The sequence below is a fragment of the Procambarus clarkii genome, chromosome 50 (genome assembly GCF_040958095.1).
Source record: "Procambarus clarkii isolate CNS0578487 chromosome 50, FALCON_Pclarkii_2.0, whole genome shotgun sequence".
In the NCBI taxonomy this organism is placed as follows: domain Eukaryota; kingdom Metazoa; phylum Arthropoda; class Malacostraca; order Decapoda; family Cambaridae; genus Procambarus; species Procambarus clarkii.
In genome coordinates, this window is record NC_091199.1 from 17,145,293 (window position 1) to 17,163,677 (window position 18,385).

The 18,385-nt window shown below is 48.8% G+C and overlaps 1 protein-coding gene across 2 annotated transcripts in view; it reads left to right on the plus strand.

The window, feature by feature from the left end:
* LOC123772734 (mpv17-like protein 2) overlaps nucleotides 1-18,385 on the plus strand; it is a 93,543-nt gene that overhangs the window by 57,846 nt on the left and 17,312 nt on the right. For both annotated transcript variants that reach the window (XM_069303617.1, XM_069303616.1), the window contains exon 4: nucleotides 13,982-14,110. In XM_069303617.1, coding sequence (XP_069159718.1) covers nucleotides 13,982-14,110 — 129 coding nt within the window. The remainder of the gene's footprint in view (nucleotides 1-13,981; nucleotides 14,111-18,385) is intronic.

Below are 18,385 nucleotides of genomic sequence, written 5' to 3' on the forward strand. Positions count from 1 at the left end.
ACTGATTCTCTCCCTCATCCTCCTCTTCGGCCATAATGACTGGGATTGCCAGCTGCAACCATGTTGTACCATCGTACAGATTCACTGGTTTGTGCTTCTATCCTCCTTTCCTCAGTTACCTTGTCATGGTGATGTTGCCTGATAATACCTCTAATTTGTAGTTGAGTCTTGGGTATGAAGTATTCAATATGGTCTCCTTCAGCGCCTTCAGCAGCCAGCACATCTGCTTGTTCATTCCCACATATTCCAACATGGGAGGGGATCCACAGAAACTTGATGACTCTTTCCTGATTGGTAAGTACTCTCACAGCTCTCTTAATTTCAGCGACTATTGCAAGATTTTCTGCCTGATTTTTACTTAGGCTTTGAAGTGCTGCTTTTGAATCGATGCAAATCACTGCACCATTAGTGTTCCGTTCAAGAAACCTTAACGCCATAACAATGGCAGTTAGCTTTGCTTGCGTTGAAGAGGCATAGTTCTCAATACACGCTTTTTCTTCATTTCTGCGTTGGAAAGTATTATCCTTGATTACCGTGTATGCTGCACCAGCCCTACCATTGACAGGATTAGATGACCCGTCAGTGTAGATTTGATCTAGTTCATCTCCGACTTCTTTATAAATTTCCTCGAGATACTTGTGCCTCATTTCTTGTGGTATCATGTTGGATTTTTTCGTTGCCATTTCATTGATGATAATCTTGCATGAGTCATCCTCCCAGGGAGGTAACCTCTCTTCAGGCAGGAGCTCACGGGCTTGCTCAAGCAGGTGAAGCTCTTCAAGGTAGCAGACTGATCTGTGATGCCATTTTTTGCTTCTCTTGTTTCCCCCTGAAAGTAGCACAGAGCTCAGTTTTCTCTTAGCAATATCATTGTAATGGGGATCTCTGGCTATCCTAATTGCAAGCTTAGTATTCAGCTCCTGAATTCTGCTTTTAACACTGGGAAGGGACAACTCCTCTCGTAGATTAGACGTTTTGGCAGTTCTTGGAACTCCAAGAATGATTGTCATGGCTTCATTTTGAATGCTTTCAAGCCTTTTCATATCGCTTTGGGAGTAGGTGCACAGAACTGGAGTATTCAGAACTGGTGCACAGAGTACAGTATTCCTGTATCTGTCCACCCTCAATCATCTTGTTTCATCACAAAATGTCTATAAGAAGATTTCAACACATGTAGCTAGCTATTCACGCTTCAGCCTTTAAATTAATTTGCAAAGATAGATGTGCCACAAATCAGTGAATGAAAATCACGGAAACTCAGTCATTCAGTTGTGTGGACCACTCTGGCTGGTTAATATGGTTCACTTGTTGTGTGGTCCACTTGTCCACTTGTATGATCAATGTGTCATATGAGGAATTATTAATTGTAACCTGTGATAGAATGGAAAAGTTTTCCACCACTCTGTGAACTCTGTCCCAACATCGTAAGCAAATGTGCACATCCCCTGCTTTGGCAGTCCAGAGTTCACCGAAATGGGTGAGTAAATCTGGCCTGAAAAGTGTGCGACCGAGCCGGAGATTCACCGAACCGCGGCTCGACGATACAAGGTTGCACTGTACTACATGGGATAAGTCATGTTCTGGGTTCAGTGACATAGGCTCGTATACAAGCAGTGTTGATGAACCAAGTGCAAGCAGCTATGATGTTACTAGGCAGAGTTTTGCTGCCCCAGCACTACACCAAGGCAAGCGCCAGCGTGTCACGCAGCCTGAGGACAATGACGACAGTGCGCCCTCGATATCAGGTGTTAGTGGTAGGCCTATACTATGCAGAACAGTGTTATCTCCTGGCATACCCATACGCAGCTCTAGCACAAGACGACGGAGCCGTGGTGTTGGCGCCAAAACCAAACACACGGGTGTACTTGTGTCGCAGGATTGTGAGGATTTTGTCCCACAAATTCTGGCATTTGATGATACCCATGTTGGTGACACCTGTATTCCCCTATACTGGTGATGATATGCCTGAAATTTATTATTTTATAGCATATTTCGATCAGCCATTCATGGACCATCTCGTTGCAGAGATAAACCGATGCGCTCTGGAACTAATTGACTCTGGAATTTTACCTGCCTCTCGATTGACACGTTGAAAAGACATGACTAATGAGGAAATGTCTGTGCTTTTAGCATTGTGCATGATGATGAGGCCTGCAGATAATCACGTTATCCAGGATTATTGGAACAAAGTCCCCCGTGTTCCAACCCCTGTGTTCAACAGGTACATGTCATGTGATAGGTTCCTGCAGGTGCCTGCATTTTGAGAACAATGATAATGAAGACAGACACGACAGACTGTGGAAAGTGCGGAAGATATTTAGTGAACTGAGAGGAAAGTTCCGTGACTATTTTGTACCAGCACAGAATGTTATGATTGATGAATCGCTAGTTCTGTTCAAGAGACGACTGACATTCAAGCAATACATACCATCATAGCAGCACAGGTTTGGACTAAAGTTCTTCGTGTTATGCGACTGAAACTGGTATGATCATGGACATGATATTGTATTCAGGTACAGACATTGACATACCAGGTCAAGATCCACACGGGTTCTCAGGCTGTGTCATGAAAACACTCATGGAACCATTGCTGAACAAGGGGCATATCCTGTACATGGACAAATACTATACAGTTCCTTGCTGACCAGATTCGTCCTTGACCACAACACTGGTGTATGTGGCACTGTCAAGGCCCACAAGAGGGAAATGCCAGTGTTTGGCATTAGTATTGCAGTGGGTGAATGCCAGTTGTGAAAGTTTGATAAAATGTTATCCGTGCGCTGGAGGGACAGACGCGAGGTAAATATGTTGACAACTATTCACACTGGTGCCATGTTGGACAGTGGCAAAGTGAACTTTGCAACAAGGTTGCCAATGTAAAAACCTGACTGTGTCATTGACTACACTGTAAATACTGTATGCGGTTAGTAGATGAATGTAACATGATGGTTGGTGTCATCGAGTGCATGCAAAAATCTGTGAAGTGGATGAAGAAATTGTTTTTCCACCCCGCTGACGTTGCAGTGCTGAACTGTTTCAACATGTGTCTCATGAAATCTGGCAAGAGACCCCTTATCCATACATTCAGTGTTGCTCTAGTGTCACAACTACTCGTGAAGTATGGGGGTGGTGTGCAGTGTTGTGAGCGTGGGGTGCTAGCAACAATGCCTCAGTTCCTGACAGACTCAGGGGTATAGAACACTCTGCTGTACATAAGCTTGGTTATATGCCAAGCACAGGCACACAAGAAAAGGGTAAACGTGTCTGCATTGTGTGCAAGAACACCCAGCGTAGAGAACAGAAGTGAAGATCCATCTGCACTTGGTGCGTTGAGTGCAAAGTTTCCTTGTTCCCCATTGACTGCTTCAGTGATTATCACACACTCGTGCAGTTCTAAGTGTGTTGATAATGATGTATATAGTCTGTGATAGTGTTCAGTGTGTATATAAGTTGCAAATTTAAATAATTGAACATGTAATATAGAAAATATGAACAATGTTTGTGGACACATTTATGATACATGTAACATAGTTTCTTTGAACAGTACAGATGTTCTACTGCCTGAATATATTAAACGTGCTCAATATACATAGGATCAGTTAGAAAAAACAAAAGAAATGCATTTGTAATTGGGCAGAAACAATGAACAAAAAATATGTGGCAACTCGCGCTTGTTGAAGCTGTCGCGCAACTGCCTCCGGGAGTCTATAGCACGGTTGACCATCGAGCCGTGATGTCGCACATTTTCTGGACACCACTGCGGCCAAAGTAAATACATTTGTGCAATATTTTCAACATGTATGTGATCAGGGGAGGGTATTGAACACTTTTGGAAGGAAACAAATTTTTTTTGCAAAGAATTATTTTTATGCGCACAGCGGAAATATCATATTTAAAAGCAGCGCAGCACGATGGTTAAGGCAACGGCCTACTGTAGCTTGATTTGGGTGAGTCATTTCAACAAAAGTTTACATTTCATCACATAGTCTACACCACTTCTTCACATAGTCTACACCACTTCTTAAATGTGGAGGAAGGGACATTTTGTACTGCCACCTCCTTCCCTGAAGAAATGTTCTTGGTTGTCTCTTGTTGCTGCTCCTAGTGAAGGACTAGGAGTTCTTCAGTGTGACGTCAGCTCTTTGCTGTGTTCATAATTCATAAAGTTTTTCATCATGTCCTTTTTCTTGGCAAGTACAAATGACAAATCTGTCGTTGACATAGATTTGTTGTACTGCCTAGCTAGTTCAACAACCTGCATACCATTGTCATGTTTACGAATGATCTCATGTTTTTCCTCCATGGTCATCCTCACATGTGTTTTCTTAGGCTGAACCTTACCACTGACTTTCTTGTCACCCATGGCATGGTATATAATAATTACTTTTATGTTTAGAAGCCAAAAAAGCAGAAAAGAATGAAATTCTTTACAAAGAATTCAAGTGCGATCGTCACTAGGCAGAAGGCACTGGTAAACCGAAGCGCAGTCGCCCGTGCCACCAGGAACCACGAGCTTGGTCGACCCATACGTGTATCAATAAACTCACAAAATGAGGCAAAGATCGTAAACCAATTTGAATTTTACCAAGAAATTGAGGTCGTAACCCAAAAAATTTGTGAAGAGGGACGTTAGGCAACCGAGGTTCCACTGTATTCACAGTAGTACAGTATCTTATTGTTAATGACACTTGTGCAAGTGAAATTATCTTCATAATAGATACTGTAGCTGTACCAAATTATTATCAAATTATTAGTATTAGTATTTTTCTTGTGGGGAACCCCTTCGACTCCCTGGAGCTATCCAGGCTGATATGGATATATATATTAGACTTTGGCATCAATGTGAATGGAGTTCTTGGCCTACCGGGGACCACGAGCCAGAACCTGGCCCCCCCTCAGAGAGGCACGAGGAGCAATGGCCAATTGAAATGCACATGTGGTTGTCTGCCATTGACCGGATCAGGCACACAGAAAGATAAGCATCCCAAAACAAACCCTTTTTTGGTTGAAACTATTACTGAAAGTCAAACGAGTGGACAGAACTCCCCAAATGGAAACGAGCATGACATCACCACATGCAGCGCCGACTTCTGCGCAGCTCCCTCCTTCCCGGGAGGGGAAAAGGGGAGCCCCAGACCCCTCATGCCAGCTTCCCACACCTCAGTTCTTCAGCTGATGTGAATGGCATAGGTCGTGTGACTCTGGCTTCTGTCCTCTCCTCTGTGCTTTGTGGTATGGTGCAAGTCTTCTCTGGTGGTGCACGAGCCAGGAGTAATCTCACAAGTACTCGGGCTGCATGCACCTAGGGTCACCTTCCCTAGGTACCCTATAAGTACTACCCTTGGGGCTTGGGGCCACCTTCCATAAATCACCGTGGGATCTACCTCTGCTTGGTCTTTTCCTGCTCGGTGATTGACTGCTCTTAGTGTGCTGGGGTGTTTTCTGCACCCTTGTTTGCCTTTGGGAAAGGGTAGTTTGCACTGGTAGGGGCATGGAGTACTGCACAGCTAGATATCGCCTCTTATAGCGGCCGGATCTGTTCCACCTGGGTACATTATCTTTTGCAGTTTTTTTTTTTTTTTTTTTTCCCCTGCTTGGGGGTGGTCTGCCCCACTTGTGTTAGGTTGTTACCATTGTTTTGGTGGTTCCTCCTCGTGAGTGGGCACATCCCGGAGGTTCAGCTTTTAGTGGATCTCTTGGTAGACTTGGGCACCAGTTAGTAGTACCCTGCCTGGGCTTCCCTTAGCGATACCAGTCTAAGGGCCCTGGGAATCCCCGTGGGAGTGCATAGGTCCGATGGATGCTACCCCTGGGTCCATTCTCACTCTGTGCAAGTTTGAGGGTTGCTCTGTCCCCTTGTCTCAGGGTGACTCATGGTTTTTGCCTCCGTCATGCTGCCTGTTGGGTCAGTGACACCTTCGAACCAGAGTCCTGCGAGTTTTGTTGCATGCTGGTGACTCGGTTTACCCAGTTCACTGATGATTCTATTTGGGTGCAGGCAGCTCAGGTGTTGCATGCTAGGTTTAGGTTGTTGCAATGCACTAGGCTGGATGCTGTCCCGGAAGCCCTGAGACTGCCCCGGTTTGGTTATAGGAACCCGGACTTGTGGGTGGTAGTCACCTTGACTCTGGTTCAGTCCATGCCTCCTCATCCTCCCCCTTCTGTGGTTCATTCTGGGACCCCCTCCCCCTCCCGCTTCCAGCTCCGAAGCATCTGAGGGTTTTGGGGTCGGAGCATGATTTAACTGGATTTGAGACTCGGGCAGTTTCAGAGAGATGTCTCAGTTTCGGGGAACGATCCTTCCGGGGTGGCGACGGAGGCATTCGAGTCGGTTTCTCCAGCCGTGGCATCTGGGTCAGACCAGTGGGCCCCCTCTCTTCTTGCCTTTCCGGCCGCTCCGGCTTTTTCTTTAGGGGCTGGGGCTTTGGAGGATGACTCGGTCCCGGGTCCGGATGTGGAGGTTCCCGGGGGCTAGGAGAGGGGTTGACTTGGGACCTTGGGGCCCTTGTTGGACCCCTCTTAGGTTTTTCTACCCTCGGAGCAGGGTTTTCTGTTACTAGGAGTGGGGTTTTCTTTTCCCCCTCCGCGTACAAGTTGGATTTGGTGTCTGCCTCTTCCCAGGTTCGGTCCCGTCCTTCCGGAGGTTTTTGGCTTTCCACATCCTGCCTCATGAGGTGCCTTGAGGTTACCTTGAGGTGCTTCCGGGGCTTAGCGTTCCTGCGGCCTGGTCGTTGACCAAGCCTCCTGGTTGCTGGACTGGTCAACCAGGCTGTTGGACGCTGCTGCTCTCAGCCTGACGTACGAATCAGCCTGGTTGATCAGATATCCTTTGAAGGCGTTTATCCAATTCTCTCTTGAACATTGTGAGAGATCGGCCAGTTATGTCCCTTATGTGTAATGGAAGCGTGTTGAACAGTCTCGGGCCTCTGATGTTGATAGAGTTCTCTCTCAGAGTACCTTTTGCACCTCTGCTTTTCAACGGGGGTATTCTGCACATCCTGCCATGCCTTTTGGTCTCATGTGGTGTTATTTCTGTGTGCAGGTTTGGGACCAGCCCCTCTACTATTTTCCACGTGTAGATTATTATGTATCTCTCCTGCCTGCGCTCAAGAAATTACAGATTTAGGCTCTTTAGTCGGTCCTAGTAGTTTAGATGCTTTACTGAGTGGATTCAAGCAGTAAAGGATCTTTGCACGCTCTCCAGGTCAGCAATTTCTCCAGCTTTGAAAGGGGCCGTCATTGTGCAGCAGTACTCCACTCTAGAGAGCACTAGTGTCTTGAAGAGTATTGATCAGGTGCAGGAAGCCATTGGGCTTACCTCCTGCACTACCCAGATTATGCCTCTATCATGAATTTGTCTTCTTTCAGGTTTGGGTCTTCGTCTCCCTACTGGGTTCGTTGTGAGGTTCTGGAGTCATCTAGCGGACTATCCTATGTTTTTGTTGGAGGCTTGGCATGTATTCTGTGATTCCCGTATGCTTTTGGGGCGCGAGGCGCTTATGGTGGTACAGGTTTTCCTGGGGGAGAGTTTGAGCACCTCAGTGCATGCTTGTTCGCCCCTGCCCTATCTTGGAATGTTGGCGTGGTGCAGCTTCATGTGCAGGTTCCCTCCCTTTCGGCTGCACTGGCTGCTGAGGACTTGCGCCCTTGTGGCCTGTTGGCTTCGGTCTTGCAGTTCTTTTTCCCTCCCGGAGCTGTCCTCGGATTGGCTTGCAGAGGATGTGGAGGCACTTGGGGCCATTCCTGGGTCTGGTGCCCTGGTCTTAGCGGCACGTGCATCGCCTGCTCTTTTGAAGCTGTTTGTGCCAATCCTATGGGATGCTGTCTCTCTGTTTTTGGCTTTGTGTCTCACGTGTCAGCAGGTGGTGCTCGCTTTCTCCTTGGAATTTGCTTGAGCCCTGGCTCTTAGGTTTTCGTTGCCTTTTTGTCCCTTGCTGTTTGCAGAATCTGCGGTCAGGCAGTATCTGCAGGCAGCTGCTTCTAATTGCCGTTCGTTGTCGGGTTTGATGATTCTCCAGGGGGCCCGGGGGGGGGGGGGGGGGAGTTCTTCTCGGAGGAATCGTGCCAGGGTTAGGGTTCCTCTCGTCGTGATGGGCCGGTGGTGACAGTTTCAGAGCCGGCCCCACTTTCGGACCCGTCGGCATCGGGTCGGCGCAGTGATCACTCTGCTCGTCTGTCAGGTTCTCGCAAGGGACGTCAGCCCATTTGCAGCTCACCCCGTTGACGGGGCAATGGGGGAGAAGCTTGTGCTGTTCTCTTACGCCTTGTCTCATGATTTGTGAGCTTTTCAGGGTAGGTTCCGATGACCTGCGGTCACGTTGGGTGACTCCTCCTCCTCCTTCGGGGGGTTCGGGGCTGGCAGGGCATGCCTCTTCTCCTGCGCTCTATCGGATCATCTAGCAGTAATTACCTAAGTGTAATTACCTAAGTGTAGTTACAGAATGAGAGCTACGCTCGTGGTATCCCGTCTTCCCAGCACTCTTTGTCATATAACGCTTTGAAACTACTGACGGTCTTGGCCTCCACCACCTTCTCACCTAACTTGTTCCAACCGTCTACCACTCTGTTTGCAAAAGTGAATTTTCTTATATTTCTTCGGCATCTGTGTTTAGCTAGTTTATATCTATGACCTCTTGTTCTTAAAGTTCCAGGTCTCAGGAAATCTTTCCTATCGATTTTATCAATTCCTGTTACTATTTTGTATGTAGTGATCATATCACCTCTTTTTCTTCTGTCTTCTAGTTTTGGCATATTTAATGCCTCTAACCTCTCCTCGTAGCTCTTGCCCTTCAGTTCTGGGAGCCACTTAGTAGCATGTCTTTGCACCTTTTCCAGTTTGTTGATGTGCTTCTTAAGATATGGGCACCACACAACCGCTGCATATTCTAGCTTTGGCCTAACAAAAATTGTGAACAATTTCTTTAGTATATCGCCATCCATGTATTTAAAAGCAATTCTGAAGTTAGAAAGCGTGGCATAGGCTCCTCGCACAATATTCTTTATGTGGTCCTCAAGTGATAGTTTTCTATCTAGAACCACCCCTAGATCTCTTTCTTTATCAGAATTCTTTAAAGATTTCTCACATAATATATAGGTTGTGTGGGGTCTATGTTCTCCTATTCCACTTTCAATAACATGGACTCTAGGTGGACCGGCTCCCGCTCGGCCGACCGGGAGCCGGTCGGCTGAGCAGACAGCACGCATGACTTGTGATCCTGTGGTCCTGGGTTCGATCCCAGGCGCCGGCGAGAAATAATGGGCAGAGTTTCTTTCACCCTATGCCCCTGTTACCTAGCAGTAAAATAGGTACCTGGGTGTTAGCCAGCTGTCACGGGCTGCTTCCTGGGGGTGGAGGCCTGGTCGAGGACTGGGCCGCGGGGACACTAAAAAGCCCCAAAATCATCTCAAGATAACCTCAAGATGGCATTTATTAACATTAAATTCCATTTGCCAAGTGGTGCTCCAGATACTTATTTTGTCCAGGTCATCTTGAAGGGCATGACAATCATCTAAGTTTCTTATCCTTCCTATTATCTTAGCATCATCAGCAAACATGTTCATATAATTCTGTATACCAACTGGTAGATCATTTATGTACACAATAAACATCACGTGTGCAAGAACTGAACCCTGTGGTACTCCACTTGTGACATTTCTCCAGTCCGACACATTGCCTCTGATCACTGCCCTCATTTTTCTATGAGTCAGAAAATTTTTCATATATGTTAGTAGCCTACCTGTCACCCCTCCAATATTTTCCAGTTTCCAGAACAACCTCTTATGTGGAACTCTGTCAAAAGCCTTTTTTAGGTCCAGATAGATGCAGTCAACCCAACCATCTCTTTCCTGTAATATCTCTGTAGCTCGATCATAGAAACTAAGTAAATTCGATACACAGGATCTTCCAGATCGAAAACCATACTGTCTGTCTGATATTATATCATTTCTCTCCAGGTGTTATACCCATTTAGTTTTAATTATTTTTTCCAATATTTTGACTATTACACTTGTCAATGATACCGGTCTATAATTAAGGGGGTCGTTCCTGCTTCCACTTTTGTAGATTGGAACTATGTTAGCCTTTTTCCACACATCAGCTACAACTCCTGTAAACAGGGATGCCTGAAAAATCAGTTGAAGAGGAATGCTGAGGTCAGGTGCACATTCACTCAGAACCCATAGTGAAACTCCATCTGGACCAACTGCTTTGTTCTTATTTAGCTCCTTGAGCTAAATAAGTGGGTACGATTGGACGTGGTTGAAATGACGATGTCCCTCAGGTGGGTTTCTCATCTGTTCCCAGTCCTGAAACACGACTGCGCAGACCTGAGGTTCATTTTGGACTTGTTCCATCTGAACCCCGGGGTCTTTTGCGCCTCCTTTCAGATGATTACTCTGTCCCAGGTCCAGTCTCTCATGGAGCCAAGTGCTTGGATGGTATCCCTGGACCTCTGGGACATGTATTGGCACGTCCCTATTCATTCAGGATTCAGGGACTGGCTTGGTTTTGTTGTGGGGTGTCTCGGTTACCGCTGTCGTTGCCTTCCTTTCCACTTGAACCTGGAACCTTGCATGTTTACAAGCTTTACCAAGGTCGTGGTGGCCCGGCTGTGTCTGTTAGGGGTTCAGGTGCTGGTTTTCCTTAACAGCTGTCAGGTGTGAACTCCCAACCAGTCTGCGTGTCTGCACACCAAGGATTTGATTCTTTCCCAGCTCGCCAGGTTTGGGTTCCTGGTGAACAGGAGGAAGTCCCATCTGGTTCCGTCTCAGGTTCGGACTTGGATGGGTCTTGGGTGGGGACTCTCAGACCGCTTCCTTGTCTCTCCCTCCGGAGTCTCTGCTTCAGTTGGGGTCCCACCTTTGCATGTTTTTGGGGAGCTCCCAAGGCACTTGGCGGTTGCTCGAGGGTTTATGCGGGAGCCTGAACTTTGCAGTGATGATCTACCCACTGGGTTGGGTTTGGCTTCTTCGGCTGTTCTGGTTCCTTTGAAGGGCGCTCCTTCGACGTCTTGCACGTGCGATCACTAGGTTCGGCCTCCAGGAGCCTTGCGTCAGTTGCTGCATCGCCGGCTTCCTCTTCGGGTTTTTCGAGGTTCGGTGTCTTGGGGCCTATCCGAGCCCTCGCTCAATGTATTCACAGATGTGTTGTCTTCTGGTTGGGGCTTTGTGACCAGTGTTCACCAGGCCGGCCAGGGGCGGTGGGGTCCGTCCTTCTATTGGGCCCACAGTACTGTGTGGGAGTTCGCGACAGTGTGGATGTCACTTCAGAGGGTTCGGGTCGCTCACGGATTGATGATCCGGCTCCATTCAAACTGCTTCCCGGTGGTTCATTGCTTGAACCGTGGGGGTTTGATTCGGTCCTTGACTCTTTGGGGCTGGTCGCTTCGGGTGACTCATCTGCTGAGTTCTCGGGGTTTGGCCCTCCTGGCGGTTCACGTTTGGGGTGTGTGTAACGTCCTGGCAAACAGCATGTCTCGGTTCATGTCCCTGTCCACAGAATAGACTGTCTACTCCGAGTCGTTTGATTGGGTTTGCCAGACGTATGGGCTCCCGGAGGTGGACCTCTTTGTGTTGGCTTAGTCGAGGCATCTCCCGGTATATGCGGTGCCCTTCCCCGACTGTGAGGCCATCAGGGTCGTTGCTTTTCGGCAGGACTGGTCGAGGTGGGGGTTATCTGCACCTCTTCCCCTCCTTGTTCCGCTGTTGCTCCAGGTCCTAGCTCGCTTGGAGACTTACCAGGGGAGAGTAGTCCTCTTGGCCCCCATGGTGGCTGGCCGGCCCAGCCTTGGTTTCAAGCACTGCTTGCTTGGTGTCCGAACCCAGGGATGTTTCCACGGCTCCGCCTTTTTCAGCAGATAGGTTCGATCAATCACGTGGCTGGTTCGATCTTCTCCTCGAATCTTCGCATCTGGTATTTATAACTAGAGACTATCACCATCTGTATGGTGATCAGGTGGTTTCATTAATAGTGTCCCACCTGCGTGCTTCATCTCGGCGGCAGTATGAAGTTTCCTGGTGGTCCTTCCATTTCTTTCTGTCTCTTCGTAGGTGTACTTTGCTTTCTGTTAAGTTGTCTTGTCCTTTCTCTCGTGGCATTTTTAGGACCGTCATCTTATGCTGAATACTGGCACCTCGTATCGTGCTGTGCTGGTGGGGCCACTGCAGGTAGCTTTCGGCATTGATGTTATTTCTGCACCGTTTCGCAAGCTGTCTAGTGCATTGTTTCATCTCCGGCCTGCTCATGCGCCACCTGAGCTGTCCTGTTCTTTAGACAGGGTGCTCTCTTATCTCTCTTCCCCTCAGTTTGTAGTGGCCCCTTCGGTTCAGAATTGGTTCTCTAAGGCTCTTTTTCTTGTTGGCGTTGGCCTCTGGGGGTTGGGTCGTAGAGCTTCATGATCTCCTCTGGCACAGGGGTTTCTGCTCTTTTGGCTATGCGTTTCTGCTCTTTTTGGCTAATCAGGCTCTGTATAAACATCAGAGGTCTGCGGTTGTTCAACGTCCTACCAGTGAGCATCAGAAATATTGCCGGAACAACCGTGGACATCTTCAAGAGAAAACTAGATTGTTTTCTTCAAGGAGTGCCGGACCAACCGGGCTGTGGTGAATATGTGGGCCTTCTGGCCACTCCAAGCAACAGCCTGGTGGACCAAAAACTCTCACAATTCAAGCCTGGCCTCAGGCTGGGCTTGGGGGGGAGTAGAACAACTCCCAGAACCCCATCAAGCAGGTATGGTGATAACTTTGTTCGTTTGCAGCCGTCTCCTTCTTTTCTGGTGAAGAATGAGACGTCTGCTTTCAGGAGGGGTCCTTGGGTTGTTGATGCTTGATTGGTTAGGCCGGGGGTGCATCATGTGTTGTGTCCGGTTGTGGCTCTCCCCATTATTTACGTGCCTCAGCCTCTATGACCGGGGATGCGCATTGGGTTGATCCGGTTTCCCTTCTTCCCTGTTCTAGGGTTCGGGTCTCCCAGGTCGTCTGCAGGGTTATTTGGTCCAGCTAGCCTGTGGTCTATCCCTGTGCCCATGATGTTCGTAAAGTTGCTGCGCTTGGTGCCATCTTCGGTAACTCGGTAACATGTCTTGGGCTGACATTAGGGTGTGAGGTTTTTGGCTGTCGATCAGGGTTCTGGCTGCGCGCTACCTGGTCAGTGTTCCAGGGCCCCATCGGGCCTGTGTTGCATTGGGTCGGTGGTTACAGCCAGTTGTCTCGACTTCGAGTTGAGGAGCGAGTGCTGACGGCCTCCCGGGTAAGTCCCTTTTTTGTATTTTATCTTTGGCTAAGTACCTTATCTTCAGGGAGCCAAAGGGACTTCCCTCCAGAAAACCAGCATTGAATGTAATGAAATGCCATTTTCTGGGTGAGACCTGGAGGCTCCCTGGCATCTCTCCCTCCTTCCGGTCGGTGGTTTTTGTGTGTTTTGACATCCAACCTCAGAACTGAGGTGTGGGTAGCTGGTGTGAGGGGTCTGGGGGTTTTCCCTTTCCCCTCCTGGGGAGGAGGGATCTGCACTGATGGCAGTGTGGCATGTGGTGACATCATGCTCGTTTCCATTTGGGGAGTTCTGTCCACTCGTTTGACTTTCAGCAATAGTTTCAACCAGAATAGGAGGTTTGGTTTGGGATGCTTACCTTTCTGGGTGCCTGACCTGGTCGATGGCAGACACAGAATGCTCCATAATCACATGTGCATTTCTATAGGCCATTGCTCTTCATGCCTTTCTGAGGGGACCAGGGTCTGGCTCGTGGTCTCCGGTAGGCCTAGAACTCCATTCACATTGACTGATGCCAAAGTCTAATATATCCATATCAGCCTGGGTAGCTCCGGGGAGCCTCCGGGTCTCACCCAGAAAATAGCGTTACATTACATTCAATGATGGTTTTTTGCCCACAGGTAAGGGGATAATTTTGGTCATAGCCACATTGTGAGGGTAAAATTTTAATTTAGTTTTATGACTGTTCTAATCATAGATATAAATTTTCAGTTTGACTGGCTCATATGGCCTCCCACCCAGACGATAAATTTCTACTTCATTCCCGCACCATACAGAGTGCTGTATGTAAACGTCATAACGGTTATATGGGATGTTTTCCTGTCATACATGAAACACAAGGTTGGTGCCATTGATTTGTTCAATAAGATACTTAAATAACATGAAATAAATTGTTACCACTCTGACATAGGCTTTCTTAGAAATGGTATATTTAGTCATTACTGGAAGGGCCCCTCTCAGTAGCTCAAGCATATCTGGAAGGGCCCTCTCAGTAGCTTAAGCATATCTGGGAGAGGCCCTCTCAGCAGCTCAAGCATATCTGGAAGGGCCCTCTCAGTAGCTCAAGCATATCTGGGAGAGGCCCTCTCAGCAGCTCAAGCATATCTGGGAGAGGCCCTCTCAGTAGCTCAAGCATATCTGGGAGAGGCCCTCTCAGCAGCTCAAGCATATCTGGAAGGGCCCTCTCAGTAGCTCAAGCATATCTGGGAGAGGCCCTCTCAGCAGCTCAAGCATATCTGGGAGAGGCCCTCTCAGTAGCTCAAGCATATCTGGGAGGGCCCCTCTCAGTAGCTCAGGCATATCTGGGAGGGCCCCTCTCAGTAGCTCAAGCATATCTGGGAAGGCCCTCTCAGTAGCTCAAGCATATCTGGGAGAGGCCCCTCTCAGTAGCTCAAGCATATCTGGGAACTTTGTTCCCAGATATGCTTCAATGTTATGTTCATTGAAGCATATGTTCAGATATGTTCCTCAGTAGCTCAAGCATATCTGGGAGGGCCCCTCTCAATAGGTCAAGCATATCTGGGAGGGCCCCTCTCAATAGGTCAAGCATATCTGGGAGGGGCCTCTCAGTAGCTTGAACAATTGCTTGAAGAAAATTAGGTACTTAAAGATAACAAAACAAATGATGCCTTCCACACAGTAAACATCCTAACCCTAACTGTGTTGTGCTGTGTCATTTGGCACACCGCTGATGTTCTTTTGTCCTGGGCCCTCTTACCATGCTCTTCTTCTCCCACAGATAAACCCAGTCAATCTTTTCTGTTTTACTAATTATTTTCCTTTCCATAAAACCTGGTCTCTATGTAGGTGCCACTGTGAGCTTGGGTAGTTACTGATGGGGTTTCCCAGAAATCAAGTATTGGATGTAATTAAACTACTTTTTCTGATGGGCTCCACATGGTTCCCCATTCCTGCTCGGTTCCTTTCTCTTCCCGTGGGGTTGGGGGTTTGGCACACATGGCTCAGGGGCGGGAGGAGGGGAATGGGAGGCTGGCCGAGTACTCGTGTGACCTGGATTGCTGCTTGGTGATGGTTGGGCAGATCACAGTTAGAATATATACCCTGTGGCAATAATCGTTTGTTGTGCTTACTCTGGGGTGCCTATTATCCATCAAGTAGTTGCTTGCTTTGTTGTGCCTGTTCTCTGGTACTGTCCTTGAGGCTTCCCAGGGTGGCTCCCTGAGCTACTGTTGTTGTTGTGCCTGTTCTCTGGTACTGTCCTTGAGACTTCCCAGGGTGGCTCCCTGAGCTACTGTTGTTGTTGTGCCTGTGTTCTCTGGTACTGTCCTTGAGGCTTCCCAGGGTGGCTCCCTGAGCTACTGTTGTTGTTGTGCCTGTGTTCTCTGGTACTGTCCTTGAGGCTTCCCAGGGTGGCTCCCTGAGCTACTGTTGTTGTTGTGCCTGTTCTCTGGTACTGTCCTTGAGACTTCCCAGGGTGGCTCCCTGAGCTACTGTTGTTGTTGTGCCTGTTCTCTGGTACTGTCCTTGAGACTTCCCAGGGTGGCTCCCTGAGCTACTGTTGTTGTTGTGCCTGTGTTCTCTGGTACTGTCCTTGAGGCTTCCCAGGGTGGCTCCCTGAGCTACTGTTGTTGTTGTGCCTGTGTTCTCTGGTACTGTCCTTGAGGCTTCCCAGGGTGGCTCCCTGAGCTACTGTTGTTGTTGTGCCTGTTCTCTGGTACTGTCCTTGAGACTTCCCAGGGTGGCTCCCTGAGCTACTGTTGTTGTTGTTGTGCCTGTTCTCTGGTACTGTCCTTGAGGCTTCCCAGGGTGGCTCCCTGAGCTACTGTTGTTGTTGTGCCTGTTCTCTGGTACTGTCCTTGAGGCTTCCCAGGGTGGCTCCCTGAGCTACTGTTGTTGTTGTGCCTGTTCTCTAGTACTGTCCTTGAGGCTTCCCAGGGTGGCTCCCTGAGCTACTGTTGTTGATGTGCCTGTTCTCTGGTACTGTCCTTGAGACTTCCTAGGGTGGCTCCCTGAGCTACTGTTGTTGTGCCTGTTCTCTGGTACTGTCCTTGAGGCTTCCCAGGGTGGCTCCCTGAGCTTCCCACTTTGAACCTTCAAAATCCTAGGTACCACACCAGTCTCCAAGGAATCACGTGCACATACTGGAGTTCAGGACCAGAATCTGTCCCCTTCTCCCCCCCCCCCCGCCTCCCTCAGTAAAGATATAGGTGGTATAAAATATCCAAACCTTGATTCATTGTTGACCTTTCAGTGTAGAACAAGTTAAGTTTTTTGGGGGAGCCCCGTTGGCTCCCCAGAGCTATCCAGGCTGGATGGATATGCATATCTGTCTGGCATCAGTCAATGCATGGAGTTCTTGCCTACCGGGGACCGCGAGCCAGGACCTGGCCCCCTCTAGAGAGGCACGAGGAGCAATGGCCTATAGAGACCCTCCTGTGGTTGGGAGCATTCTTTGTCTGCCATCGACCAGGACAGGCACCCAGAAAGGTAGGCACCCCAAAACAAACTCCTATTCTGGTAAAATTATCACGACTAAAAGCTGAACAGGTGGACAGAATCCCCAAACAAAAATTAGCAAACTAGCGTGACATCATGATGTCGCCGCGCCGCTGTCTGCGCAACTCCCCCCCCCCATCCCTGGGAGGGGGAAGGGGGAGTCCCAAACCCATCCGCCAGTGACCCAACCTACAGTTTTTGGCTGAAGGGAGTCTGGTGCAGTCGTGGCTCTGACTCCAGTTTTTATTACAGTTCTGTGCCTTGTGGTGTAGGCTGTCCCTTCAGGTGGTGCATGAGCCGGGAGTGATATTCCACGGTACTCGGGCTGCATGTACTTTGGCTCTCCTTCCCTAGGTGCCCTGTAAGTACTGCCCTAGGGGCTTGGGGCCACCTTCCACAAGTCACCTCGGGATTTACCTCTGCTGTGCCATTTACTGCTCGGTATTTGGCCGCCCTTGGGGTCAGCTGGGTTTTTTCTTACCGTTGTTTGTCTCTGGGTAGGGGGTAGTTATCATCACTGGCAGGGGCGCAGGGTACTGCACAGCTAGTTTTCACCATTAACAGCAGCTGGCTCTATTCCGCCTGGGTACGCTGTCCTCTTGCGGGGGTTTTCTTTTGTTTTTGTTTTCTGCCTGGTGGGAGGGGGGTCTGCCATTGTAGTCCCTCATTGCTGTTCTTGGGGTATATATATATATATCTTTCTTTGTGTTGGTGGTCCTCCCCGCTTGGCCCCTGTGAGTAGACACTCCCAAGGGGTTCAGCTTTAGGAGTTTGATTGGTAGACTTGAGCGCTGGTTCGCAGTACCCTGCCTGGGCTTCCTTTAGCGTGTTACCAAGGCTAAGGGCCCTGGAAAACCCCAGGGGGGCTACGTGGTCCGATGGATGTGACCCCCTGAGTCCCCTCTCGCGTCTTGTGAGTTTGAAGGTTGCTCTGTCCCTTTGTCTCGGGGTGACACTCAGTGATTTTAGCTCCGCCATGCTGCCTGTTGGGTCAGTGATTGTGTAGACCCTGAGTCGTGCAATGTGTGCTGTCTATATGTACTCTAGTTCACCCAAGCCACTGATAATGATATGCAGGTGCAGGCAGCTATGGCGTTGCATGCTAGATTTAGGTTGCTGCAACGCTCTCGGTTGGTTGTTGTTACGGCCCTATTGGGTCGCAACTGGGTTCTTTCTCTGATGTTAGTAGAGTTTGGGTATCCGGCCCCAAGTTAGTAGTGGCTTTCAAGAGGTGTGTTCCGTAACGCAAGTAAATTAAAGGGGAAGGGATACAAACTAACTAAACTTAATATATAATTACCATCACCAATAAATAAATATATAAATTATCACACGGGGTGGGGGGGTATAAACACTATAATGTACAATCTGGTCTTCCTCTGAAGACGCAGAGTGTTCCACGGTGCTCAAGATGAAGGGCCCTGGTTCCCTTCTCGTGGCCTCACGACGAATCCGTAGATTCTCTCGGCGAGTCTACCCCGGCCACAGGCCAGCCAAATCACAGTCCCACTGGGTGCACCGTCGTGGAGGCCGTCAACCACAAATCCAGCCTATAGCTGGCAGGTTCCAATCAGCAACGCTGCGTAGGCCACTCCACGACCGATACTAGGGTTGCGAGCCCTAGGCAGGAGCCTCGTGTGATTCCACAGATCACTCTCC